Source organism: Lepus europaeus, chromosome 10, assembly GCF_033115175.1.
Source record: "Lepus europaeus isolate LE1 chromosome 10, mLepTim1.pri, whole genome shotgun sequence".
Taxonomy (NCBI): Eukaryota; Metazoa; Chordata; class Mammalia; order Lagomorpha; family Leporidae; genus Lepus; species Lepus europaeus.
Genome location: NC_084836.1, coordinates 9,763,641 through 9,790,918, shown reverse-complemented (window position 1 = coordinate 9,790,918; position 27,278 = coordinate 9,763,641). Strand labels below are relative to the sequence as shown.

Below are 27,278 nucleotides of genomic sequence, written 5' to 3'. Positions count from 1 at the left end.
GGGATAGCGAGTCTGCAGGCAGAAGCCACCACCTCCGGGGGGCTGCCAGGATGTTACTATTCCCAAAAGATGCTCCTCAACCCCGAGGCCCAGCTCCAGGGGGCACCTGCCCTGTGGGTGCCCCTCCGGCCCCCGAGGGGATGAGTCTCTGGCTTCCATGAGTGTCCCCTCTGGGTGGGGTCTCTGGGGACACAGGAGAGAGGTGTGTGCATCTGCACCCCACCCATCGAGACCCGAAAGCCCAGGGTGGCAGCTCCATGCCCGTTACCTGGCCCACAGCAGGTGTGCCGCACGTGCCCCCTGCAGGATGCGCCAATCAGAGGGCCAAACGGCGCCGTCCTCTCGGTCCACAGCAGCGGCCCTGCCCAGGGCGGTCCTCCCGGGCACCCTGTGAGGGGGGCAGCCCCTCTCCTCCCCACTCGCCAGGTCGGCGCCGTGTGAGTGCCCAGGCTAGACCAGGGCTGGGAAGAGCCGGACAGCGGACGTGGCCCTGGGGCTCTCACGGTCTCTGTCTCCATCACTCAGCTTTGCCGCCGGAGGAGCACAGAAAGAGGTGTCGCCGGCACGGACACAAACGCTCAGGAGTGGCTGCGCTCCACTGAAACCGCCGACGGGAGGCTGAAATTTGCATTTCATGTCACTTCCACTGGACCAAATATTCTTCTTCCTTTGATTTTTTTTTCCCTAATCATTTCAAAATTTAACAACCATTTTAGCTCATGCACCAAACAAAAACCAGCACCGGGCTATCTTTGGCCTGCAACGCGTAGCGTCCCAACACCTGCTATGGAACGCGTAAGACCGGCTTGCTGATAGGCTTATGTGGGTCTCTCCCACTAGTCTACAGGGAGAAGAGAATCATCAGGAACACAGCCTTTGCGTACAGATGGTCTGTATTGGGCAGGGCTTCAGCGCGTACTTGTGGGGGACACAACCCAGCCCATTCCAGACGTGGGAGCGCAGGGCAAGGAGGGAGGAGAGGGAGCAGCAGCCGACAGCCCCACAGCCTCCTGGTGAGGAAGAGGGTGCAGGTCCAGACACGGAGGAGCCTGCGAAGCGTCCCGCGAGGCTGGGGGGACTGCGCAGCATCGGGGCGCACTTCGGGCTGCCGGGATGAGAGACACAGATATACAAAGCATTCCTCCATCTCCACTGTGGGCAGCAGGCACACCCCGCACTGCCATCTTGGCTCTCAACACCATTCTCCCCTAAGAGGAGCCGGAGAAACGCCGGAGTCCATGGCCGGAGTCCAAGAGGAGCCCAGGGCGGGCCGAGGCACCTGGAAGGCAGGACGGTCTTCAGAGAGCCGTGGGGAGCGACAGCCGCTCCCGGGAGCCGTGATGAGTGCTCGTGGGCAAACCTTGGGGGACGGAGCACCCACATCAACAACGGCGGCAACCGAGTGGACCCCACTCAACGAGACAGGGGCCCCTGCCTGAGAGCGCGCTGATTAAACAAGCGAATGAGAGCACGGGGAGGGAGAACAGCTCTCCTTCCCACGGAGTGTCCGCTGAGGACCGCACAGTCACTGCTTGGCGATGCTCCGGAGAGGGGCTGGCCCGGTATAGAGCCACCGCTGCCTTCGAGAAGGAGCAGTGGGGGTGCGATGAGGAAGTCTCCACACCTCTCCCTGCCAAACACTCACTCACTGCGGACAGAGGAGGAAGCGACTTTGCAATGGAGAAGCTTGGCCAACACCAACTTAACCAAGGGCTCCAGGCGGCGCATCCGTCGTCACGGGACAAATGACACTGCCACCCGACGGGACGCACCGAGAGGAACGTGGCACTGCCTCTGCCGGATTCTGGCCCCAAATGCATGGCCCGGGAAGCCCCAAATCGAGGGAGGTTCTGCCCAAGGACCGCCCGGCAGCCTTCCAAGAGGCCTCGGCAGGCAGAGGGTTCCCGAGGGAAGGGCTCGGAGGGACACGCCCACTGGGTGCAGGGGGCGTGGCGTGGCGGCAGACCCTCTGAAACCAGGCCTCCTTGGGTCTCTGCAATGTTCATGAACGTGCACGTGATGGAAACGCGCGCCATGGGTTTCGAAGACGTCATTCTTCATTCTGTTTTTAATCAGCTTTGTGAAGAGCCTCAGGTTACGCCCATGCCAAGGGCTTCCGGGGTTTCTCAGACTCTGAGAAGCCGTGGGTTGGGAGGCACGTGGTACGGACCGGCCAGCGAGGGAAGGACTCGCCCAGGGTCTCGGCGACTTTCTTTTCGGTAGGACCCTCGGGGCCACCAGGGCCACTGGGGATCCCTGCTCCCGGGGAGGGGTGTCTCCAGCTGCTTTTCGGAGTTTCTGCTCACTGTCACCACTGGGCCACTTTTCCTTGTGCGCTCAGCTGTGAGCTGCAGTTGAGAATGGCTGCGTCCAGAGAAATCGCCACTTGTTCCTGGTGGGAGACCCTCCCAGAGGGCTCCCTCCCGGAGGGGAAGGCAGGAACGTGGGGTTGGGCCACCCCACACGCGTGGGAGCCCGAGGCTTGGGATCCAGGTGGTCAGAACTGCTCATCCGCCGGCCGTCGGTGTCACTTCCTGTTGGCTGTGCTCTGGTTTCGCTGGGCGGTGGGGGCGGGGCCTCCAGGTCTGTGCAGTCCATCAGTACCGGGAAAGACCACACTGGCCCAGGATCTGGGTGTTTTTCACAGTAACAGAGAACCTCAAAGTGGCCGCTGCCATACCAGTCCTCCCGCTGGCTCCGGGCACCTGCCCCCAGGGGAGGGCACCTGTGCTGAAGCTGGGGCAGGCCGGACCCCCACACCCAGGTGAGAGGGTGGCGCGGACGGACCGAGCAGCCTTGCCCGGATTTGGGCAGGAGGACCGACGTAGCCCCCGGCCAGCTCCCTCCGCCCGGAAGGGGATTTCGGTGGAGATTCTGTTGACTCACCTTCTTTCTCAATTTGCTTCTGGCCTCAGGGGCAGAGGTCCCGGCCTCCCCTGCGACTTGCTCAGTGTGACGCTCACAGCTGGGTCCCTTCCGTTTCCTCAGCCTGCTGTTCCCCGGGGTCGCATTCTCTGAGCAGGGCCGCCGTTGCTGTCAATGTCAGCTGCAGCAGGGAGCAGTTTAGGATTTTTGCTTTGCTCTGTCATTTAATCTGGATGTCCCAAATCTGCTTTTTGTCTTTCAAAAAGGATTTATTTATTTGAAAGGCAGAGTTACACACACACACAGAGAGAGAGAGAGAGAGAGAGAGAGAGAGAGAGACATCGATCTATCCACTTCTTTACTCCCCAAATTGTTGCAACAGCCAGGGCTGGGCCAGGCCAAAGCCAGGAGGCCAAGCCAAAGCCAGGAGCTTCTTCTGGGTCTCCCACGTGGGTGCAGGGGCCCAAACACTTGGGTCATCTTCCACTCCTTTCCCAGGTGCATTAGCAGGGAGCTGGATTGGGAGCAGAGCAGCCGGGACTCGAACTAGCACCCATATGGGATGCCAGTGCTGCAAGGTGACATCTTAACCTGCTTTGCCACAATGCTAGCCCCATAAATAAATCTACCTAAAAAAATAAAAGACAGCCATGTAGAAAAGTATTCCATACAAGTGAAGTTCAAGAACAGGTGCGACCCAGTATGGTGGTTCCCCAAGAACGGAAGCCTAGCTTTCCTACAGGGTCCGCAATCCCATGTCTGGGTCTACACCCGGAAGAAGTGAAGCAGGTGCCCAAGCAGATGGCACCAACAGGAAGCAGCGTCGTTCCTGACGGCCGAAAGGCGGGAGCCACTCACGTGTCCCTCAGCCAACGGGCAGCCAGACAAGATGTGGTATAACCCCGCCATGGACAATCATTGAGTATTAAACAAGATTCCGACCCTGGCTACAAGTCACAGGATCTCTACAAACAGTGTGCCCGGTGAGATAAGCTGTAGGACCCACAGGGACAGCTCCCACAGGCGTCCACGGGATGAGGGGCCTGAGCAGGATGGTGGGAGGGGACAGACGGCAGAGTGGCGGTCGCCAGGGGCTGGTGGAGGGGACATCAGCTGGGCTGCGCTGTGGGCCTGGGGACTCAGGGCCTGGTGATGGGGCGGTTCTGGAGGGGAACGGAGGCAATGGCCCCACAGCAGCGTGAATGGGCCGAGGCCACGGGCCTGGACCTTAATAACGGCCAGTTGTGTGTTTTCCGGATTTTACCACGGCTGTCTAAAAAGCAGGCACAGCGGATTTATGGAGAGAGGTGAGCTCTAAGCGACAACGGCGGGGGTGGGGGAGACACGAGGGGCCTTCGGGGGCCTGGGATGTCCTTGCGTGACCGGGCGCCGGCTCTGCAGGCGTAAATTCGATGCATAAACACTCCCTGCACGGCACAGGGAGATCTGTGCACTTGGGTCCTGTACGTCAAATGCTAACACAAGAACAATTTCCACAATCAAGTCCCAGGCAGTGAGGGGCCAGGGACTTCCAAGCAATTGTCCCAGAGCTGGGAGCTGAGAATGGCAAGGCTCCCAGGAGCGGGGCAGGGTCCCCACGTCTCCCACCCCTCACGTCATAGCCAGCACCCCAGGGACCACAGCCCCAGCCGCCCCTGGAACCTTCTCCCGCCAAGGCCCCCTGGGGGCCTTTCCTTGGTGTCACTTGTTTTTATGTCATTGAGAAATCTGTCTTTTAAGGCTGAACAGGCCCTGTCTCAACGTCCCCCCGCCAGCCTTCCCCCAGGGACCCGCAGGGAGGTGCACCTCTGAGCCCCTGAGGAAAGGGTGTCACCGTTGGTGTAGGAGCTCAGCCAGGCCAGGGAAGAGTGCCGGGCTGCCAGGGAAAGCACCCAGCCCCAAAGGGCAGGACTGGGCCTGTGATGACCACAGCGACGGCAAAGGAAGAAGCCACAGCGAGAACGGGTGCCTCCTTGGCTCCAGCTGCAACACGGGCCCTGGAGCGCATGGGGGCAGGGGATGGGGGGACACGGTGGGGGAGAGGCAGGGGGGCTGCTGTCAGGGAGGAGAGATGGCAGGGTCCCCCCACCCCAGGGCTCAGCCCAGGGCATCAGACACAGACCTGGGCGTGGAGGTCCCTGGGCTGGAGATGCAAATATGTGAAAGGTCGTGACCGCAAGTCCCTGGAGACATGGCCCGGCCCCTGCCAGCCCCGGGCACTGGGGTGGGGACAGCTGCCTTCCTCAAGAGGCCACAGAAGGCCGCACCGACCGCCGCCATCAGGCCTGAAAAACCAGGCGGGACTGGGGAACCACGCGTGGGGCTTTTAACAATGTTTATTTATTCATTTCAATTTTATTGGAAAGACAGAGTGAGCGAGAGAGAGAGAGAGATTCCATCTGCTGGTTCACTGTCCAGATGTCCCCAACAGTCAGCGCTGGGCCAGGCCGAAGCCAGGAAGTGTCCCCGTGGGAGGCAGGGACTCGGCCCCATGATGGAGTCCCACCTCGGCCTCCGATTCCGATCCAGCTTCCTGCTGACCCCCACGGCTGCCCCCACGGGTGTCCAGCCAGGGCCGGCCTCGTCGCCCACGGGGTTTCTCGGCCTCTCTTGGTGGGCAGTGGGGCTCAGGCCCTGCCTGGACATGAAGAGAGGATGCGTCCCAGGCTCCCCGGGGCAGCCCCACAGACACCTGTGCCCAGGTCGGCAGCTCTAGACCCAGAGCTGCAGGCCGGCCCTGCGCCGGGGAGACACACAGGAGACACTGCTCCTGGCTGGGCTCTGAGCTGCGGAGTGAGCACCAGGCGGCCACTGGGGTCCCCTCTGGCCCCAGGGAAACCCCTGCAGCCGGGGAGGGATGTCCCACGGGCAGGGGTGCCCTGGGGAACACCCGGCCTGCAGCCTCCATCCTGGCTTTCCCCGCCCCCTGGCTCTTGTCCCCTCCCCCACCTCTGCACAGCAGAGTCGGGGCTGCTGGGACCCAAGACGGCTGAGCAGGGCCCGTGACCCTGCCTGTCTTGCTTTACCGTGTCGAGGCTTTGTCCACCGTGGGGAATTTGTGGCTTACCTGTGTTTTTGGTTACCCTGTGTTGCAACTGTTGGTGTGCTGATCGCCGTGCTGTGTGGTGCTCCCTTTCAGTGTGGTACCCGAGGGAGCGCCTCACGCACCCTGCCTTAACCCCGCCAGCATGGCTGTGCTGGGGGAGTCTTCATTCATTCATTCCACACCCGGTGCCACGCCCTCACAGAAGCGGCCATGCAGTGCCTGACCCAGGACACCGAGGAAGGGGTGAAGGGGGCACCCCTTACTGGGGATTCTCATGCACCTCTCTGCATGGGGGCAGCCCGGCTTCGGTCCTCTCAGCAGCCCTTCCAGGTGTATGGATGCCCTGTGAAATTCACAGATCGGGGTCCTGAGGCTTGGAGAAGCTACTGCACTCTGAGAAGTAGTGGACTTGGGAGTCAAACCCAGGACCATCTGGCTCGGAGCTCACACCTGTACGATTATGGCAGACACCTCCCCATGGGGCAGTCAGGGAAGGCTGCCTGGAGGAGGCTCCCCGTGAGCTGAGTGTTGAAGGAAGCGTAGGAAATTTCAGGAGCGCACAGAGTGGGCTGGGGGTCCCCCTGGCAGCCGTGCGTGTTAGCAGAGCGGTGCCGGCCCGAGGGTCTGAGAAGCTGGGCGGTGCTTGTGAAAGGGCATTTGTGCAGAAGCAGGGATCACTTCCTCTTTCTGCTTCCCGCTGCCTCGCGACGTCAGCGTCAATAAATAGGAAGCCTGCAAGGCTCCCGCTGGCCCCCGGGGAGGGCTGCTCTGGCCCCCACACACAGGTATGGCCCGTCTTCAGGGGCAGGGCGGCTGGCGGGGTGGCAGTGGGTGGGGGCGGGGAGGCCAGGAGGAGAAAGGACAGGGATAGCTGGGGGTGTCTGTGGGCAGCCGGGCTTGGGGGACCAGGGGAGGTCAGGGGTTGGCCTCTGGCGAAACTGAGCCGTCTGGGCAGCGAGCGAGTGAGTGGCCAGCAGGTGCACCTGCCCGGGGCTCACACGAGGGCTCAGGGCCCTCCCTGGCGGGTTCTGGCTGTCCCGGCAGGGGAACTGCTGGTGCGTTGGAGGGGGCTCAAGCCAGAGAGTCGCGCGCCGGCGTCCTTTCCCTCTCTACCTCCTACCTCGTCACTTCGGCACGGGCGGCAGTGGCGGCACCTGCCCCCCTCCCCCCGGCTGTCTGGCTCCTTATCTGAGGAGTGGGGAAAAGGCAGAACCCCGACTTAGGAACAACGTGCACCCTGTTGTGAGTGTGCAGTCGGGGAGCCGTGTAGCACGGCGGCACGGAGCTGGGTGTGGCTTATAACGCTCACCTTGGACTTGAGAAGGGTCCCGGCCCCCACACGCCCAGGGCCCTCTCCAGCAGCCTGTGTCTCTGTTACTCTTGGCTTATTTTTACATTTACTTACTTATTTGAAAAGTGGAGAGACACAGAGAAGAGAGACAGAATCACCCACCGGTTCACTCCCCAAATGCCCACGACATTGGGGCTGGGTGGGAGCTCACTGTGGGTCTCCAGAGTGGGGGGCAGGGGCCCAGGTCCTGAGGCCATCCCCTGCTGCCTCCCAGGGTGTGCACGAGCAGGAAGCTGGAGTTGGGAGCGGAGTCAGGACCGGAATCGGGCCCGTGGATCCGGGACGCGTTGTGCCAAACGCCAGCCCCTTACTGATGTTGTTCACTTCGTTGGGTTTCGGCCAGCGGTGTGTGTTCCGGCCCCAGCTGTGCTGGCCTGGTGGGCGGCGTCTTGGAGAGTCGGCTTCAGGGGCAGGTGTGGGTGGAAGCGGGCAGGTGTGTGCCCTGCCCCTCCCCTGCGGGTGACAGCGTGGATGGTCTGCTCCCCGCGGTGGGGAATGAGACCACCGGGCCTCGTGGCGCAGGCTCCGACCACAAGGGGCGCCATCTTCAGCCCTCCGTGTGATGCTCTTCCATCTCCTTGTTCTAATTTCTCCCGCCAGCTCTCTCATTTGTTCGTGGTTTCAGAGTTAGCAAACCTTTGCAGGTAGCTCGTCGCCACCCCCCCCCCCCGCATCCGCCAGCTTTCCTTAGAGTGTGTGACACAGGGACATCTTGCAGTGACGGGGGCTGGCGGGGAAAGCATTGAATGCTGGGAAAGTAAGCACACGAACACCTCCCGTGTCAAACCTGAGAGCGACCCAGAAATACAGAGCCTAACGGAGGAAGTCCTATTCCACTCCTCCCCCACCCCCTTCACTGCAGGAGTCCTTCCAGAACGTTCTCTACCCATGACCCACGCATAGAGTGTACAGCCATGGGACTGTAACACACATAATGTTCTAGGTCCTAACTGTTCACTTAAGATCGCTCCTATTTGGAGCAATTTCCCACCACAAAACATGCAGATTTAGCTCATTCCTTAGCCCCAGGGAGTAGCCAGCGCGCGTTAGTGTAAGTGCACCCCGTTCACCTACCCACCCCCCAGACACCTGGTAGACCCCTGGGTGGCTCGCTCGGTTTCTGCCGGGGTGGCCGGCGCAACCTCAGGGCGCCCACGAGGCCAGGTTCCCCTCCAGGGAAATCGTCAACCTCATCTCTCGTCCTTGGTCCCTCGGTTCCCCCCCACCCTTGCTCCGGGGGAGGTCACAGCTCCCGGCCACTTGGATTCCGCTTACGATGAACAGGGACGCACGTGCCCGGTCCGTTTGTCTCCTACATCCTAACGTTCTGAGTAGCTCATTCATTACCTGTGTTGGTCACTCAGTTATATCTGCTCCTTGTCCCCTTTGCTCTTCTGTCACCGGCTACACCCCTGCTGCATCTCCAGGCCGGTAGAGCGCGTCTCTCGTTTTTGGTTCCTTGGAGTCTAGAGCTAATTCACCAAGGCTCTGCGAAGCCCTCCGGGGTTTTCAAGGAAGGCCGGGTCTCGGGGGTAAAACACAAGGTGGCACTTCCATGGGGGGGCACCGCTGGTCGCCGGCCTCCAGTGTCTGGGCGATGCCTGCAATTATGACATACGTGACGTCCCGTGTCGGGGCCCTCCAGGCCTGACGGTCTGGGACCGTTACACAGGAGCACCTGTCAGGAGGAGCTCACCCTTGAATCCTTTCTGCCGGCTCCTGTTTCCGGTCATCACGTCTACACCTCGGGCGGCGTCTACACCTCTGGCCTGGAACCTTCATCCTGGCCAGAACGCGCTCCTCTCTAGACACCGCCGCAGGCTGACCTCTGCCGTTGTCTCTGTCGGGAGTGAGTCTGGGTTTTGCTGCTTTTTTTTTTTTCCCCCAGTTTTTGTTCCGATCGTTGGCTTTCTTTACAAGTTTGGGGTTTCGACATCTGTGTTTAGGGCGAGCGAGAAGATGCTGTCGCCCCACTTCCTCCCTGCTGAAATGCTACCCTCGCCCGGCCTGACCTCTCCAACTTCATTTTCACGTGTTTGAGAGGCAGAGACGGAGACAGGCACACGGGCACACACACACATGCACACACACGTGTGCACACAGACACATGTGCACATGCACACACACACGCGTGCACACACACACACCTTCCATTTTGCTGGTTCACTCCCCAAATGCTCACGGCAGCGTGGGTTGTGCCAGGCCAATGCAGGCGCCCAAAACTCCACCCGAGTCCCCCAGGTGAGTGGCAGAGACCCCAGCACGTGGCCAGCACCCGCTGCTCCCAGGGCGCCCATTAGCAGGATGCTGGAGTCAGAAGCAGGGCTGAGACTTGCACCCAGGTCCCCGGATCCGGGGTGCAGGGAGCCCAAGCCGCTCCGAACCTCTGCTCCAAGCGCCCGACCCTCCTGGTGCCCTTTAACCCTTGCGCACTGCGCGTGTGCTTCCCCCGGCCCTCGGCTCATCAGCGCGGACACGGCCGGGCTCTCCCACAGCGAGACAGACCCTCTGCGGGCTCTCAGTTCCCCTGCCCGGCCCGGCCTGACTCACAGCCGCCGCCCACGCCACGCCGTCGGAGTGCCGGCCCAGTCCCGCTGCCTGCACTCCTGCTGGTTACTTCCGGGCGCCGGTTCTTCCTGACTGGACCCCGAGTCCTCCCGGCGTCGTCGCCTCCCGACGCACGGGCTGGCTTCCTGCCTGGGATGTGATTGTCCCAAAACAGATCCTGGAGCCGTTTCTCTAGGAGACCTGAAAGCCTGCTTGGTTTTTGTTGACCCAAGAAGTTGTTGTTTCCCTTGCACGTCACGGCGAATGTGGCCTTTGGGGGATTCTGGGTGGAACGCGCTGCCCCTCGGTCACGTGGGCGACAGCTCCTGCCGCTCCGACCCTTGCTCCATGGCACCTCATCCGTTTGTTTTTCTTCTGGAAGTTTCTCTATGGTTTCCCTTTTGTTCTCGGAAGACAAAAGATCACCAGTGAGCACGTGGGTGTGGCACGAGAAAGGCCACCTTGGGAGCTGGGCCTGGTGGCTCCCCGTGGCTCCGAAGTCAGCGGTGGCTGACCCAGTGCGCTCCTTGAATGACGTGCTCCTTACGTCCTAGAAAAAGCAGGAACTGCGACCTAAAGGGGCCTCGTCCCTCCCCTTCTAGACGGCCACTCCGTAAAACCCTGTGACGGTCTCTTCCTTTTCCAATTGTACCTGGCTGCACCCGAAAAGTTATTGAACATGGAGTTGTAACAACTTAGAAATTAATTTTCCCTTCACCAAGGAGATGAGCAGAGAAGGTAATCTCGGGCTGGTGTGGTTGCTTCCGAGTGAGAAGAGGAATCCAGTTTCCTCTCTGTTTCAACATCCTCATATATGGCTTCCAACCTCAAGGCAACCTCATGGTTCAAAACGACTGCTGGAGCTCCAGCCATCACCTTTCCAGGAGGGCAGAAATGGAGCCCTTCCGCCTGAGTCAATTCTCCTTTTAAAAAAATATTTATTTATTTGAGGCTTGCAGAGACAGAAACACAGAAGACAGAACTACCACCTGCTGGTTCACGCCTCAAATGCCTGCAATGGCTGGGGCCCGGCTGAGCCGAGACCAGAGGCCAGGAGCTTACCCCGGGGCTCTTCCATGGGTGGCAGGAACCCAGCTACAGACCCCGCAGGTGTGCAGTAGTGGGAAGCTGGAGTCTGGACACGGGCAGCGTGGGCTGTGTCTCAACCACTGGCCAGCGCCCGCCCCTCGGCTCCCTGTAAGCAACACTCCTGGGATGCACAGACACACACACACACACAGACCTCCAGGGACATCCATTCACCTGGCCCCAGCCGCCAGGGGCGGGGTCAGGGGCGGGGGTGGGGCAGGGGCAGGGGGCAGGGGCAGGGGACAGCCATGGGGTTCATGCTCCCCACCCTCACCTCTTTCTGGACTCCCGGGGCTCCTGGTCTCGACTTTTCTTGGACTTTCCGTTTCCCTGCCCGTGTGCCCGTCCTCAGCGCCTGCTTTGTGACCCCCGCTGGGGGTGTGCACTATTGGGGGGGGGCTGTCTCTACCCGCAACTCCTCCAACTCCAAGAAGCGCCTGCCTTTAATGTGCGCCCAGGCTGTGCCTCCTGGTGGCTGTGGCTCCTCTGACGCCCCCGAGGAAGCTGATTTAGGTGGCTTGGCCCCGCCCCCATGCACATCTGTGGGTCAGCACCCCTCGGAGCAGACGCGTGGACGCGGCTGACCAGGAAGATCAAGCCTCCTTACCGTGGTTAAGGAGGCACAGTGTAGACCCGGCACGGGTTTCCCTCCCTGGCTGTGACCCCTTACACCTGTCTCCTTGTCCCTAAGGTGGCCGCGTGTGCAGTTGCAGCAACACCTGCAGAGCCCTGGGCCAGGCGCGTGGCTCAGCGTAAGCACTAGGATCCCATCCCCTCCGTCGCCAGTGCTGTGTGCGCATGCGTGCACGTGGGTACATGCGTGGGTGCATGTGTGTGTGCGCACATATGGCCGGTTTCTGTGGCTCTAACAAAACTCCTGAGGCTGGGTCCTTTCGAACACCCAGAGGCGCATTTGGCTTATGGACCTGGTAGCCGGGGGTGTATGGGCCTGGGCACCCTAATTTCTCATTGGGGTTCTTGCCCCCTGCACAGCTAAGAACTCTAAACAGAGACCCATGGCGTACAAAGTCAGGATGGATTGACGAGCGAGAGAGTGAACAAGCATTCACGCGTGGGTGGGGGCTTCCCCAGGCTGACAAATGTCCACAGCCACCACTGGCCCTCTGTGCAGGGGCGGGGGCCGGGGCTTGCATTGTAATTGCCCACGTGCGTGCATGGAGCCCGTGGGAATCCCTCCCCGGGGCAGCAGGCTCCCTCCAGTTCCTGGCACAGCCACACTGGGCCCCAGACTGCCAGCCCTGGAACCTTGGGACCCCCTCACCCCAGAGCCAAACCCTAGCCTTGCCGTGCTCAGGCTGGTCCTGTGGGTGACACCTGTTCGCGGCGGCCTCCAGCAGTGACTTGCTCTCCACTTGGTGGCTGGATCCGCAGCTCCTGTGCTGAAACCTAACCCCGCAGGCCAGGGTATTTGGAGGCGTGGCCCTGGGGAGGTGACTCATGAGTGGCATCAGTGCCCTGCGAACAGAAGCCGGGGAGAGCTCCTGACCCCTCCCTCCACGGGAGATCACAGGGGGAAGGCAGCAAGGAGGCAGCCCTGGGCTCCTTGGCCTTGGCCTTGCAGCTCCCAGAACGGTGAGAAGTGAACTTGCCCAGTTTCTGAGCCTCCTGGCCGGTGGCATTGGGACAGCCACGACGCCGGTGCACACTGTCCTCTGGGCCTTCTCCCTCGCTGCGGGTCCAGTTAGTTGGATGAGATCCGGAAGATGTCGCTTGTGCTTCTGTCCCGCATCACCTCTCTGATTTCCTCTCCTGCTTGGGAGCTTAAATCGCGCAGAAGGAGAAGCGTTCCCTTCGATAGCCCGCAAGTTCCACACGGTTAGACTTTCCACATTCAAGCTTCTAACTGACCCGAGGTCCGGGCCACGCGTGGATGGGATTTAGGCTGACACTCTCTGAGCCGTTCTTCCGTAATCTTAGCTTTTTCAACGAGTCTTCCATCTGTCATTTCACACTGCTTCTTACTCCATGCTCCAGAACATTCCTGGAGAAGACAGAGTGTGTTTCCGGACCGTGTGTCCACTGATATACTCTGTGTGTGCATGTGTGTTTGCCTGCGTGTGCATGTACAGGTGTACTTGTGTGTGTGTGCTTGTGTCTGTGTGTCTGTGTACATGTGTATGCAGTGTGTGCACGTGTGTGTCTGTGTGTCCATGTGTGTGCACGTGTGTGTCTGTGTGTGCATGTGTGTCTGTGTGTACGTGTGAACATGTGTGTGCACATGTGTGCACGTGTGTGTCTCTGTGTGTGCACGTGTGTGTACGCGTGTGTCTGTGTGTACGTGTGTGCATGTGTGCACGTGTGCACATGTGTGTGCATGTGTGTGTCTGTGTGTGCACGTGTGTGTCTGTGTGTGTGAGCACACATGCACATGTATGGGGTGAGATTTCAAACCACCTCACAGAAGATAAGCAGCCTGAATCCTCAGCTCCAGGTACTTCCCAGGCTGCAAGAAATGAAACCTGAGGAAACCCCCAGGCTCTGCAGAGAAAGGGGAACAGGCCCAGGGAGGTGCTGTGGGGAGCAGGGCGGTAGGTGGACCTGGGTGGGGACGGCACCAGGCTCCAAGTGTGGGAGTGTGTGAGCAAGAGAGAGAGAGGGGGAGAGAGATCACTCCCAGGGGATGACCCCGTGCCAGCCAACAGCACCCAGCACCCCCCCCCCCGGCATGTGCAGCAACAGCCCTCCGGGAGCTGAATGCTAGACGTGCCTCTCGGGGACCCCCACCTGCAAGGGTGCGGGACCCACAGTCCCCGAGGGGACCCACGGCCTCAGAGGCTGGCAAGCCCACCTCCCTCACAGCCACGCCCCCAGACGCTGGGGCTCACCAGGAGGGATTGTCCCAGACCACCACGCATCACAGCCACCTCCCTGCGTCCCGCCACCCCCCCCCCCATCTGCTGTGTCCCAGCCCTCAGGTGACATCTCGTTCTGCAGGCCCCACGGAGGCAGTGGCCCGAGGGAAGAATCACGGGAGCTGGGGACATGGGGCTGGCCTGGCCCCCGCCTGGGCGGGAACACAAGCTCCCTGGGCAGTGAGGACCCCGACACCAGAGCCCACCCGCACAGGGCACCTGCTTGTCCAGAGCTGGCCGGCAGATGGCGCTGACTCCAGGACTGCTCCCCATGGCCCTGCTGGCTCTGTGTTGGGGCCCCAGCATGGCAAGGGCAGGTGAGTCGGACTGCTCCTTCCCCCTGGGGGCCCCATCCTCACTGAGCAGTCTGGGGTGGGGCTCAGGGTCCCCGCTGAATCCCCCAGACCCCCCTGCCGTGCTGGCTCCCTCCCTCGGCTTCCCCAGGCCTCCTCACTCTTCCCTCTCCCCCCTGGTGCCCCGCAGAGTCCAGCCGAGGTTGTGTCCATGTTCCCGGGGGGCATTGGAGGCCTCAGCTCCAGGCCACTGCTGCAGCCTTGCCCCCCCACCCTGCTCCTGCCTCACCCCAGCCACCTCCTCGTGCCAGGGGCACTCAAAGACCCCCTCCCCAAGCGCTCCCAGAGAGCGTGGCTCCTGTGTTAGCCGTGGGGACCACAGTCCCTTTGCCCAGACCAGAGCCACAGGCCAGGCCAGATGCCTGATCCACCGTGGGGGGTGGGGCTTTGCTCCAGGAGCAGCGCGAGGCTGGGGCCCAGGCAGCATGCCGCCATCAACTGGGATGGTCTCCTGTTTCCGTCAGGACGGGAGGGGCCGCCACCAGGACCCCCATCCCCGCAGAGCCCCTGTTCCACCCAGGGTCCCCAGGGTCCCCTCTGCCTGCCTGCAGGTGCCTCTGTGGGATTCTGGGAGACTCCTCCCCAGGGCTGGGTGCCCCCAGAGGAGCTGGGAGGGACGGTGTCAAGGGGCCCCGGAGGGAGAGCATGTGTGACCCCTCCTGCCTGACCCCTGACCCCCGACCCCTGATCCCAGCAGAGACCGTCCCGCTGCAGACCCTGCGCTGCTACAATGACTACACCAGCCACGTGGTCTGTAGCTGGGCAGACACCGAGGAGGCGGGCCGGCTGATCAACGTGACCCTCCACCGCCGCGTGGCCCCGTGAGTGGCATGGGGGGCTTCTGTGGGGGGGAGGGGGAGGGGCGTCCCAGGGCCCGCCTCCCTGGCCTGGCCGGAGAGAGGGAGAGGGAGCTCCCCCCACCCTGAGGCCACCAGCTCACCGGCTCTCCCCAGTCCAACCTTCCCAGGCTCACCTCGGCTGCGGTGTTGAGTGACTTCTTCCCTCTGGGCTCACGCACGGCCTCCCCTGACAGGGCCCCTCGGCAGCCGGTGTCCTGCCAGCTCACTGATGACATGCCCTGGTCACAGTGCCCCTCTGCCCGCTGCGTGCCCAGGAGATGTGTCATCCCCTACCAGAACTTCGTCCTCGCCGACAACGACACCTTCTCATTCCAACCAGACAGGCCTCTGGGCGCCCAGCTCACGGTCACTCTGGCCCAGCATGGTGAGGCTGTGGGGTGGGCTGAGGAGGGGAGAGGGCATGGTCTCCTTGCCCTGGAGGCATTGGAGCAGGTGCAGAGGGAGGCGCCCTGGGCCCCGGCCACACCCCCCACCTGCCCAGCCACTGGCTCCCTGCACGGCAGGCTCCCCTCCAAGAAGAGCCCTGCCCAGGGTTCACACGGAAACTGCCCATTTTACAGATGAGGCCCTCGAGGCCCAGAGAGGGCAGGTGATTTCCCAATGCCCCCCACCCCCACCAAGCAGCGATGACAGCAACCTGCCCGGCTTCCTGTGGGCCTGCTGCCCGTCAGAGCTGGCGCTCACCTGCCCGCTGCCTTCACCGAGGGCCCCCAGGGTGTGCGCGGGTCTGCGGCGCTGTTGGGTGTGTGTGGACGATCACTTGGCAGCGTGATGTTTCGTTTGCTTCTGGGTCAGGAAGAAAAGCAGCCAGCACGCCAGCCTCCGGGCATCTGAGACCGAGTGGTTTAGACAGAGGCCAGGCAGGGAGGGGAGTGGCTTAGAATCGCGAAGGGGCAGGCTGGTGGGAGGCTCTCACCGAGGCCAGCCCAGCCCCGGGTCTGGTTGCTGCCTTTGGCTGTGGATGCCCTGCGGCAGGGAGGGAGGGGGCTTAGCCTAGGCCTCTCGCTGCTGGTGGCAGAGCTGAGGTGCAGGTGCCTCTCCTGCCCCTGCCCCGCCACCTGCAGCTCCTTCTAGATGCTGAGGGTGGGGCTCTGGCCCGTGCTTCCTGCCTTTCCCTCTCCACCCACTTTTATTTTTAAGATTTATTTTTATTTATTTGAAAGGCAGACTTACAGAGAGAGGGAGAGACAGACAGAAAGAGAGGTCTTCCATCTGCTGGTTCACTCCCTAAATGGTTGCAATGGTCAGGGCTAGGCCAGACCCAGGCCAGGAGCCAGGAGCTTCTTCTGGGTCTCCCACGTGGTGCAGGGGCCCAAGGACTTGGGGCATCTTCTACTGCTTTCCCAGGCCACAGCAGAGAGCTGGATCGGAAGTGGAGCAGTCAGGACTCAAACTAGAGCCCATGTGGGATGACAGCACTGCAGACCCGACACAGGCTGGGGGTTGGGCCACCAGGAAGTCAAGTTCAGGAACACGAGTTTCCCAGAGGGGAGAACCTTTCCCGAGCCAGGGCTGCCGGCTAGAGGGAGCAGGAAACAGGATGCAGTCCCTGTGCTCATTTTGGATGCTGGCACGGGGGCTGGGAGGGGGGTGGGGGGTGTGTATGTGCAGGGGGCAGAGGGCCAGGGTCCCCGGGGGCATCAGGACAGGCTTCCCAGAGGAGGGAGTTCTGCAGCTGAGATCTCAAGGGAGGGGCCTTCCTGGCAGAGGCGACCTAAGTGCAAAGGCGGCGGTGCACCTGCTGGGAAGCCTCTCCTGGCCGTGCAGCAGCCTGGAGAGGGCGCACGGCGGGAGGAAGAGGCTGCCTGGGCTGCCCGGCCTCCTGGAGTCTCGGGGCCACGCTGGAGGCCACAGGGAAGCACCGAGGGGGCGCGAGCTGATCAGAGGTGGGCGCGAGGAGGCCAGTGGGTGGGGAGCGCCGTGGGCTGGAACGGCAGGAGAGCAGGGAGGCTCGGGTCCGGAACGTGACCTACGGCCCTCGTACCACAGAGAAACAATGCGGAGGCGAGCGGGCCACGCCAGGACTGCGATGCTAGGGAGATGCAATGAATGACAGGATTTACACCATTTATTCATCCCTGCCGCTCCTGAGCCCCACCACCGCCAGGAAAGCAGCGAACAAGCAGGCAGGGCCCCTGCCCCATGGCGCCGTGGCCTGACACAGGGGCAGCCTTGGGGACAGAGGGAAGGCGTGGCAGTGTGAGGGGAGTGGGCACTTGTCCCAGGAGCTTGTGTCCAGTGCGGAGGCCACGTCTGGCCGGCAGCAGACTGGCAATGGACTCGGGAGGCCGCAGGCAAGCGGGACGAGACACACTTATGTCTGATCTCGCCGAGGCTTCCATGCGTTCGGAGGCATTTCACTTCCTCTCTCGGTTTCTCCATTGGTGAAATGGGAGGCGGAAGAAAACCTCTCGGGTGGGACTCACAGGCTCTTGTTGGGTTCCTGGCCTGTGCCGTGGGGAGCAGCTGAGGGCTCCCACTCCATGGCAGACTCAGGGCTGGGCGTGCAGGGATGGATTAGTAATGCCTGTCCTGGCTGGGGGTGGGCAGCAGGTGGCTTCCATGCTGTATATCTGCCACCCTGCATTTCTGACTCCAGCCTCGAACCCTTAACCTCAGCAAGAAGTCACAGAAACTCCAGGGGGCCAGGGGTCACGTCCTCTATTAATGCATCTTCTTGACCAACCCAAGTAATGACGGAATGAGGAGGTTCTGAAGATGTATGCATTCATTCATCGGCCTTGCTCCCAGAAGTCACCAGGCAGCTATATTTCCAGCCTGGAGATAGAGGAGGAGGTCCAGACCCAACCCCTGCCTTCCCCACGCCCCTTGTCTGCTTGGGGAGGCAGAGGCAGAGACCCGAATCTGCATGGGGTGGAGGACTTGTGATGGGCTGTGGTGGGACACGAAAGGCACCAGGGATTCTGCCTGGGGAGCAGGCCCCCAAGAAGGTTCCTAGAGGAGCAGCCACTTGCCCTGGGCAGTGGGTAGTGGTGTGGGACCCTGGGCAGATGGAAGTGGTATGGACAGCAAGAGAAAGTGCCATGAATCACAGCGCCCTCTGCTGGGCAGTGGGGGAATGTCAGGCTCCCAGAGAGTTGAGTCCCAGCCCATTGCAAGGAGATCCGGTTACAGGTGCACAGCCTCCTGTTACTCAGGCCTGAGACCCGCAGAGAAGGGGCTCGTTCAAGTCACTCCTGATGGGGGCAGCGCTGAGCCTGGAACCCAAGGGCGTCCACACAGAGGGTCAGGCCGGCCTCACGTACCCTTTGCTCCCTGTCCCCTGCAGTGCAGCCACCCCCACCCGTGGACCTGCAGATCAGCAGCAGGGGGGACCACTTCCTGCTGAGCTGGAGCGTGGCCCTTGGCGAGTCCCAGAGGCCCTGGCTGTCCCGGGAGGACCTGGAGTTCGAGGTGGTCTTCAGGCGGCTCCACGACTCCTGGGAGGTAGGCCCCACAGCCCACGCGGCCGGCCCGAGGGGTCCCGCGGCACCCTGCAGCACCCCTCTCTCCCGACAGGAAGCCGCCTCCCTCCTGTCCAACTCCTCCCAGGCCATCCTGGGCCCAGAGCACCTCACTCCCAACAGCCCCTACGTGGCTCGGGTGCGGACCCGGCTGGCCCCAGGGGTGGCTTTCTCAGGGCGGCCCAGCGAGTGGAGCTCGGAGATCCAGTGGGACTCACAGCCAGGTAAGGGGGCGGGCAGGGAGGGCAGGGCCTCTCTGGGGACCAGTGGGCTCCTTAGGGGCTCTGCAGATGGGGTGGGGGTGGTCTGAAGTCCACACTGTCCCAGCGTTCCGTCCCCTGTCTCCAAGACCCCACACTGTCCCTGTTTGTCCCCTCTGAGCTGAGGGCACAGCTTGGGTGCTTCAGGCCGGATTTGAACCCTGGTCCCCTCTGGCCTGGGTCACATGGTGTCTTCCCCTGAATTCAGCATCCTTTTGTTACTCAGGAGGCAAGGTTTACTGCAGCTTGTGGCTGTGGAGGGTCCCAGGCCCAGGCCAGTTGAACCCCTGGTGGGGCTGGAGGGTGACGGGCGGTGGACCACGTGGGCAGCCAGGGCGTGCTCAGCTTCAATAGCCCACTAGGACACGCCCACAGTGAGCTAAGGACCTCCCACTGGGCCCACCTCCCAGATGTGGTCAAGTCTCCACGCTTAACCACTAACCTTTGCATCGGACTTTGTGGACGAGCCCCCAACTGCACAGGCCCTTGGGCACTGCCATCTACAGCCTAACACCCCACCCTGAGAGCTAGAGAATGAGTGATCTCCCCCTCCCCCCTCCCCCCACCCAGGGGACGAGGCCCAGCCCCAGCACCTGCAGTGCTTCTTCAATGGGGCCCACGCACTCAGCTGCTCCTGGGAGGTGAAGTCCCAGGTGACCAGCTCCGTGTCCTTCGGCCTCTTCTACAAGTCTGGCCCGGATGCGAGGTCAGTGCCTCCTTCCCCATCCTCGCGCCTCTAGGCCTCGCCCCCTGCGGGGCTCCTTCTGTCCGGGAGCCCTGGCTCAGCCCCAGCCCCTTGCTGCCAAGGGCCCTGGCTCCCGCCTGCCCCCAGCTCGGCTGTGACCCACAGGGAGGAAGAATGTTTCCCGGTGCTGAAGGAGGAGCTACGTGGCCACTACACCCGGCACCGCTGCCGTGTCCCCGTGCCCGACCCCCGCACCCACAGCCAGTACACCCTCTCTGTTCGGCCGAGGAAGGAAGAGAAATTTATAAAGAGCTCAGACAACAGTGAGTTTGCTCCAGCCTTCTGGGTGGGTGATCTCGGAGCAGCACCCCAGGGCTCCTCCCAGCCCTGGCTGTTGTTTGCTGCTGTCAAAGAAACACAGTCCTGGGCACAAAGTGAGCAAAAGCCATTCTGACCTCTTCTGGGTGTCCTCAAGAGACAATGGGACAGAGTGACAACAAGAGCAAGGATGCACCTGCTGCCCCCTCCCCAGGCCAGGCCCCTCCTACTCTGTCCTGCCTTCCTCCCCCACTGTGCACCTGCTACCCCCTCCCTAGGCCAGGCCCCTCCTAGTCTATCCTGTCTTCTTCCCCCACTGTGCACCTGCTGGTCCAGGCCCCTCCTCTCTCCTGCTTTCCTCCCTCACTGTGCACCTGCTGCCCCCACCCTCCGGGGCCAGGCTCCTCCTTCTCTGACCTGTCTTCCTCCCCAGCTGTCCACCTGCTGCCCCCTCCCCAGGCCAGGCCCCTCCTACTCTGTCCTGTCTTCCTCCCCCACTGTGCACCTGCTGCTCCCACCACACTCCTCCTGCCTTCTGCTGTTGGATTTTCTCTTTCTGATTCCCAAAGTCCTTCTCTGGCCGATAGTCTCCGTTTTCAAAATAAGTCATCGGTGATTCACTTTTCAAGTGTGAGCTGGGGTGTGCGCCAAAAGATTGTAGTTCCTTGTAGGTCCCTGTGGTCCATTCCTGCTACGTAGCCAAGACTCCGATATGGCAAAATCTCACGGTGACCAGGCTTTTCCATGCAGTCTTCAGGGAATGCCATGGCAGCGGCCAGTCTGTCTCGGTCACCTGGGGTTCCTTGGGGGTCTTGCTCCTTTGGGAGGGGTCTTCACGGGAGGAAGGATTCTTGTGGCTCAAGGGCACGGGACATGTGCAGTGTGACGCTGGTGTGTAGGACACGGGGACAGATGACAGGCGTTCTCTTTCTAAAATCCCTGCAGAGTTGTCAAGGTAGGAGCACGCCCAACCTTTTCCGGGTGGGTAGACTGAGGCTCACGGTGGTTTCCTGGCTAACTGGGAGGTGCGCAGTGAGGACGGGGCCCGTCGTGGGCGGGTCCACGCCCGGTCTCTGCTTTCTCTGCTGTTTTGGTCTGTTTTTCGCTATTGTCATGAGCTAGCTGAGGCCAGGTAACTTGATAGAGGAAGAGGCTTACTTTGCTCAGGGTGGAGGTTCAAGGGCATGACACCAGCATGGACGCAGTGGTGGGCTTGCATGTGATGGGGAGATCACAGCGCCAGATAGGAAGCCAAGGAGCCAGGAGTGACCAGCTGCTTCCTTGAAAAACTCGGGGCTCTATGAAAACCACCTTAACCCCTTCTGAGAGGGGACCTCGCACAGGGCCCCACTTTTTTTTTTAAAGATTTATTTATTTGAAAGTCAGAGTTACAGAGAGGGAGGGAGGGAGAGAAAGAGGGAGAGAGAGAGAATATTCCATCTGCTGGTTCACTCTCCAAATAGGCAGGGCTGGACCAGATCAAAGCCAGGAGCCAGGAGCTTCTTCTGGGTCTCCCGTGTGGGTGCAGGGCCCCAGGCACTTGGATCATCTATGCTGCTTTCCCTGGTCATTAGCAGGGAGCTGGATCGGAAGTGGAGCATCTGGGACTCGAATATGCAGACAGGGACTTAACCAATGCTCTATAGTGCCAGCCCCAGGACCCCACCTCTTAAAATCCCACCATCTTTCCCCTGCCACTCTGAAGATCAAGGCTCCAGCATACAAACCTGGGGGGCAGATCCCCTGCAGACCCCAGGATCCCCTTTGCCTCGTCCAGCAAGTGGGTCTGCCAGCTGGGCCGGCAGCAGGTGGCAGGGCCCTCCCCTTCCGCTTTGGCCACAGCCCAGTGACTGCTGAAGGCCTGCACCAGCAAGTGCCCGGGGGCTTCCAGAGGAGAGACCCCGAGAGATGCCCTGGCCCTCGGCCATCTGCCCATCCTTCCAGGGGGTGTTGAGCAAGCGCGTCCCAGAATGCACCTGGTCTCTGGGAACTCTGGTGCAGCAGGAAGGAGACACAGGCTAGGACCGTGGCGACCCCTCCCCAGGAGGCCGCCTTTGCCTCTCGCACAACTGTCCTTGGGCAGGTTCCTGCGTCGTCCAGTGGCCCAGTTTCCCCTTGTGCCAGAGGTGAGGTTAAGAGATGCCGTTGCTGGAACAGAGTGAAATATTCACGCCGCGTGGGCAGATGTGGCAGCTGCTAGAACCTCATCCGTATTCCGGAAGAGACCCGACCGGTGGTGACCGTGTAGCTTTACTTCACGTGCAGGGAATACCCGAAGCCTTGGGCCCTCCCCTGCATCTCAGCATCACTCAAGCAAGGGCTGAGCGGCCCCCGCGGATGCTCTGGTGCGGTGGGGGAGGCACAAAGGCCCCGCGGCGAGCAGGAGAGGCAGCGCGAACCACAGGCAATGTCCCAGGGGAGGGTGGATGTCACCGTCACCCCTCAAAGTCTCCCTCCTGCAGTCCAGATGGCCCGCCCCAGCCTCAACGTCACCAAAGACGGAGACAGCTACAGCCTGCGCTGGGAGGCGGGGAAGATGTACTACCGACACATCGACCACACCTTCCAGGTCCAGTACAGGGAGGACACGGCTGCCTGGGAGGTGAGGGCCACGCTCGTCCCCAGGGGGCCGAGAAACGCTCACCACGCTTGTCACCGGTCGGAAGGACCTGGGGACATTTCTTCAGAGGCACCTCCCCGAGACCAAGCGCCCAGCCACTGGAGCAGTGCTACTCCTGGGGAGTCGGGGGGGGGGGCGGGGGAGCCCACCCCAGGGGTGCACAGAGCTCAGGGCAGAAGGTGCCGAGCTGACCCCAGCTCTCCAGGCTGCAAATGGAGACGTGGTGGCGGGGGAGGGGTGAGTCAATGTGGAGCAAGGGGCGGCCTCGGGCCCCCAAGCTCCGGTCCAGGAACCCAGAGCCAGGCTCCAGCACTGCGCTCCTGGAAAGGCTACCATTTGGGTCCAGGCTGCCCACGGGGAAAGCGGGGAGGCCAAGGCGGGGTGCAGCTTTGGTGTCATAGGGCTGCATGTGGACAGGAAGTCCTGGTCTGGTCCGGTCTGGTCCGGTCTGGTCCAGTCTGCAGCGCTGTGGGCATGACCCCAGGAGCGGGGGCAGCGTCATCTATGGGGGTGGCCATACAGTGGCAACTGCAGGAGTGGGGGGAGCAGGAGGGGCTGGGGGCCTGGGGGAGGGGCGTGCAGCTGTGCCCTGGGGCTAAGGGCTCCAGCCCCAGTGCACCTGCTCACCATGGGACCCCACAGGACGGCAGGTCAGAAACCCTGGACAATGCCCACAGCATGGCCCTGCCAGCTCTGGAGCCCTCCACCAAGTACTGGGCCAGGGTGCGGGTCCAGCCCAAGCCAGGCGTCTACAATGGGATCTGGAGCGAGTGGAGTGAGGAGCGCTCCTGGACCACAGAGTGGGGTACGTCCCCCCGCCTCCACCCCCCTTCCAGGGCAGCCATCCTAGGGGGCCGTCCTAGGGCAAGGTGGGCACAGAGATGGGCGCCTCCAGACCTCGCCTCCCCCGGGACTGCCCTGCCCCTGTGTCCCTGGTCCCTCCAAGCGGCACCGTGTGCACCCAGGTGGCAGGGAAAGCTGGTCCCACAGTGCGCCTCCCACCGCCCCGGCCTGAGGCCTCTGTGGCTGTGGCCGTGACGCACTCCCCACGGTGGCGGTCACCCCTCCGTGCCTGCTGGGCCTGAGTTTCCTGTCCCCACGTCATCAGGCGCTGACCCCGAGGCCAGGACGGGAAGGCATGGGGCTGGTTTTCTGGGCTCTCCCCCTTCCCTGTCCCTGCACCTGCTGCGTCCATCACCCCCTTCAGCTTTTCCCTCGCTGGTCACAAGGTCCAAGGTCCTGGGGCTTCCAAGAGGGTGCAGGAGGTGCCACCGGTCCAGCTGGGGTGTGAGCGTCAGGGAGCCGCACCGGGCAGAAAGGGGCCCAGAGCTGCACAACAGGAAGAGCCGGGGGCTCCTGAGGGGGCTTTGCCCCCACTGGTGGCTCCACTGGCATGGCTTCCCCATCTCCACCTTGCTAATCCTCTTGGGACTTGGTGGCAACTTAGATGCTGCCTCCTTCAGGAAGTCCTCTGTGACTGGCATGGGCGACCTACATCAATGCGCGCCCCAAGGAGCCTCCTGATACTGAAAAGGATCTAAGCCTCCTGTGTCCTCCCAACACTTGAACCCTAGGGGGACCTTAGACCTCTGCTCTCTCCCTGTGTGGCCCCCTCCCCACCCCTGGCACCTCCCCCAGGCAGTGAATGCCCAGCGACCTGGGCCTGCATAAAGCAGGGTCCCCGGGGACACTGAACCGGCGCCAGGGCTGATGCCCCTTTCCTCCCTGCCGCCGCCAGTGCTGCCTGTGTGGGTGCTGGCGCTCAGTCTGGTCTTCCTCACCTTGGCCTTGATCCTGGGTCTGCGCTTCTGTGGCACCTATGGGTACAGGTAAGGGCCCCAGGGCACCGGTGGGGGAGGGTGCTCAGGACCCCGGGGCCAGCAGGGACCATAGAGCTCAGCTTCCTGCAGGCCCTCCTCTGCCTCAGTTTCCCCTCTGTGCCCTGAGGTCTCTGGCCATTGTCCCCTCCTGGTGTCTTCCAGGCTGAACCAGAAGTGGCAGGAGAAAATCCCTAGCCCCGGCAAGAGCCACCTGTTCCAGGTAGGACCCGGCCGCCTGGAGACCGTGGGCTCAGGGTGCGCACCGGGCGGTGCTGGGGAGCCCCAAGGATCCAGGCAGCTCTAGGGTGTTCGGGGGCCGCAGGCTGAGCACAGATCTAGGGTGAGCAGGGCGCCCCTCAAGGGGAGTGGAGGGACCAGGACCCGAGGCCAGGGAAGTCTCGGGAGGTGACTGGTGTGGCCGCCCATGTGTGGGCGTCTGGTGGGGCATTCAGGGCCGCCATTGCATGGAGGAGGATGGAGGCCAGCATGGAGGAGGAACGGGGCGGGGGCTGGGCATGGACACAGCCACAGCCCAGGGGCCACGCGCTCAGATGTCGCTGATGTGGGGAGGGGAGCGAGTCTTCCCGCAGCTGGGACTCCCCGGGTCCCCTCCCCCCACCTCCCAGAGACCCCGCACACCCACAGGCACCCATGTCCTTCCTCTTCTAGGATGGCGGCGCGGGGTTGCGGCTCCCTGACAGCACGTGGGCTTTCCCCAGCAAGGGTGCCCTGCACCAGGGATCCGGGGGCAGCCGTGGCCCTGAGCCAGAGGGGTGAGTGCTGGGCTTGGGGGGGGGGGGCAGAGCCACCCCTTTGCGCGAGGACCTTCCCCCCTCCCCGCAGCTCCCTGGGAGAGGGCAGGTGGACGCTTGCCCTGAAGAAGAGACAGCGTGATTGGTAGGTTAGGGAGGGTAGACAAGGGCTTACCAGCAGCACGTGGCCTGCTCTCAGCCCCCACAGCCCCCTGGGAGCAGAGCACAGTCACCGGCGGGGCCTGGGGGCCTGTGCAGGTGCTCAGTGCTCATCCGCAGAGCGTGGACAGCCAGGAGGGCGCACTGCGCAGGCCCCGCGGGTGGGAGGGGCAGAGGACAGGTGTGTCCTGCAGCCCTGGCTCCACCCAGCCCTGCCCTGCTCTGTGCTCACCAGGATCCCTGGCTGGGTCAGGCCTTCCAGAGCGCCCACCGCTGCACCCAGCCCCTGCGGAACCAGCTGCCCAGGGCGCTCCCAGCATCTCTCCCCTGCTCTCTCCCTCCACAGGGACAGCGAAGTGTCCCCGCTGAGCATAGAGGACCCCACAGAGGTCCCAGAGGCACCGCCAGGGCCTGCAGCGATGCCCGCCGACCCGAGTCTGCCCGCGACGCCGCCCTCCGGGCCCCCGCTGGGCTCCTCGGCCACCGTAGGCAGCCTGGATAGCCAGGCTTCCAGCTTCGACTTCAACGGCCCCTACCTGGGGTCCCCCCAAAGCCGCTCCCTGCCTGACGTCCCGGGCCAGCTGGCGAAGCCACAGACAGATGCGGGGCAGAAGGCGTCACTGCCCAGCTCCCTGGAATACCTGTGTCTGCCTCCGGGCGGGCAGGTGCAGCTGGTCCCGCTGGCCCAGGTGACGGGGCAGGCCCAGGCCAAGGCCGTGCAGCAGAGGCCCAGCCAGGGGGCCCCAGGGAGCCCCTCCCTGGAGCATGGTGGAGGTCCTGTCCCCCCAACACGGGGCCGGGGGGAAGGTGGCCAGGACCCCAAGGACAACCCAGGGGCTCTGCATATGGGCTCTGGTTACATCATCACCACCGACCTGGCGCTCACCCTGCCCACAGCAGCCCCGGTGCTCTTGCTGCCTCCTCCCTCAGACCAGTACCCCAGCCTCTGCCCTGGGCTGGCCAAAGAGCCCCCTGGAGCCTCAGCCCCTGGGAAGCCAGAGTTTGAGGGCTATGTGGAGCTCCCTCCCACCACAGGCCTGCACCCCAAGTCCCCTGCAGCCAGCAGCCCTGTCCTGAGCCCCACGGAGCCCTGGGGGGATGTGGCCCCAGCATCCCCCCACCCCAAGGGGCTCCTTGTCCTCCAGCAGGTGGGTGACTACTGCTTCCTCCCTGGCCTGGGATCCGGGCCTCCCTCACTGCGGAGTAAACCCTCTTCCCCGGGACCCTGTCCTGAGACTGGGGACCCCGAGCAGGTGTTGAGGGACAAGAAGCCCCTGTGCCCGCCTGTGCCACAGGTGCCGGTCATTCAGCTCTTCAAGGCCCTGAAGCAGCAAGACTACATGTCACTGCCCCCCTGGGAGGTGGACAGGCCCGGGCAGGTGTGCTGACCCACCCGATCCCCCCCACAATATCCCTTTGCCCCCAGCCCTGGTCCTGCCCAGGCATTTGTCTTCCAAGGTAATTTATTTTTAGGCTCTGAGTTATTCCAGTTCGCCGCAGGTCCTCGGCCCGCCTCCTTCGCCTTATTTTGGTTACCAGCTTTCCTTGCCAGAGTCCTCCCTTTTTCCCCTCCCCGACAATTTTGCATTAGAGTGAGGTTGGGGCTGGAACTGAGCTGGGGCTGGGAAGGAGGCAGTTTCGAGACTTGGGTGAGCAGCCAGTCCCCGGGAGACAACCAAGAGCAGAGAACGGTCTGGAACCCACGCCGGCTGCACACGACTCGGGGAGACCTGCTGGACCAAGCAGCACAGGGCTGGGATCGGAGGACCCACATGCACGTGTGCATTAAGACTTGGAGCCTGGTGGGCCGGGCCGTGCACCTGTCCAGAAAGAACATCCAGGTCCTGGGGCTGTGGGTCTACATGGGACCCGTTGTGGGCATTATTATGTTTCTTTCAAATCTCCGCCTTTCTGGTTCACAAAAAATAATAATAATAATAATAATAATAATCCATGGCATTAAATTGATGCTATTTGCATTATTTGCTTGCGACCAAGTCTGCATGTGTGTTGCTCTGTCTCTTGCCTTTGCACAAATGTATCTTGCCCCCACAAACGTATCCCTCTTTCCTAGGGTCCTTTAAGTCTATTTGGGGGTCTGGAACAAAAATACCACAGACAAAGGAGTTTATAAACAACAGGAACTGATTTTCCAGGCTTTTGGAGGCTGGGAAAGGCAAAACCAAGATGCTGTCCACTCAGGGTCTGGTGTGGGT

The 27,278-nt window shown here is 62.3% G+C and overlaps 1 protein-coding gene across 3 annotated transcripts; it reads left to right on the top strand.

The window, feature by feature from the left end:
- The first annotated feature begins 2,614 nt into the window (after positions 1-2,614).
- On the top strand, positions 2,615-26,977 carry CSF2RB (colony stimulating factor 2 receptor subunit beta). Of its 3 annotated transcripts, none has more exons than XM_062201973.1 (14): positions 2,615-2,764; positions 13,854-14,088; positions 14,819-14,945; positions 15,158-15,348; positions 18,274-18,431; positions 18,504-18,672; positions 19,279-19,414; positions 19,559-19,716; positions 22,174-22,313; positions 22,974-23,136; positions 24,070-24,160; positions 24,314-24,371; positions 24,821-24,924; positions 25,409-26,977. In XM_062201973.1, the coding sequence occupies exons 2-14, from the start codon at positions 14,016-14,018 to the stop codon at positions 26,448-26,450; spliced, it is 2,610 nt and encodes an 869-aa protein (XP_062057957.1). In that variant the 5' UTR covers positions 2,615-2,764; positions 13,854-14,015; the 3' UTR covers positions 26,451-26,977. The 3 variants fall into 3 exon arrangements, with proteins under 3 accessions (XP_062057957.1, XP_062057958.1, XP_062057956.1); XM_062201974.1 differs by lacking the exon at positions 2,615-2,764 and adding an exon at positions 6,627-6,696 and having other exon boundaries at positions 14,822-14,945; XM_062201972.1 differs by lacking the exon at positions 2,615-2,764 and adding an exon at positions 6,627-6,696.
- Positions 26,978-27,278: the final 301 nt, after the last annotated feature.

What these genes read in the sequence shown, in the direction of transcription:
- CSF2RB (XM_062201973.1), top strand. Translation starts at nt 14,016, where the DNA reads ATGGCGCTGACTCCAGGACTGCTCCCCATGGCCCTGCTGGCTCTGTGT. An exon ending in GGTCACTCTGGCCCAGCATG is followed by an intron (nt 15,349 to 18,273) that starts GTGAGGCTGTGG and finishes TGTCCCCTGCAG; the next exon opens with TGCAGCCACCCCCACCCGTG. An exon ending in CTCCTGGACCACAGAGTGGG is followed by an intron (nt 23,137 to 24,069) that starts GTACGTCCCCCC and finishes TGCCGCCGCCAG; the next exon opens with TGCTGCCTGTGTGGGTGCTG.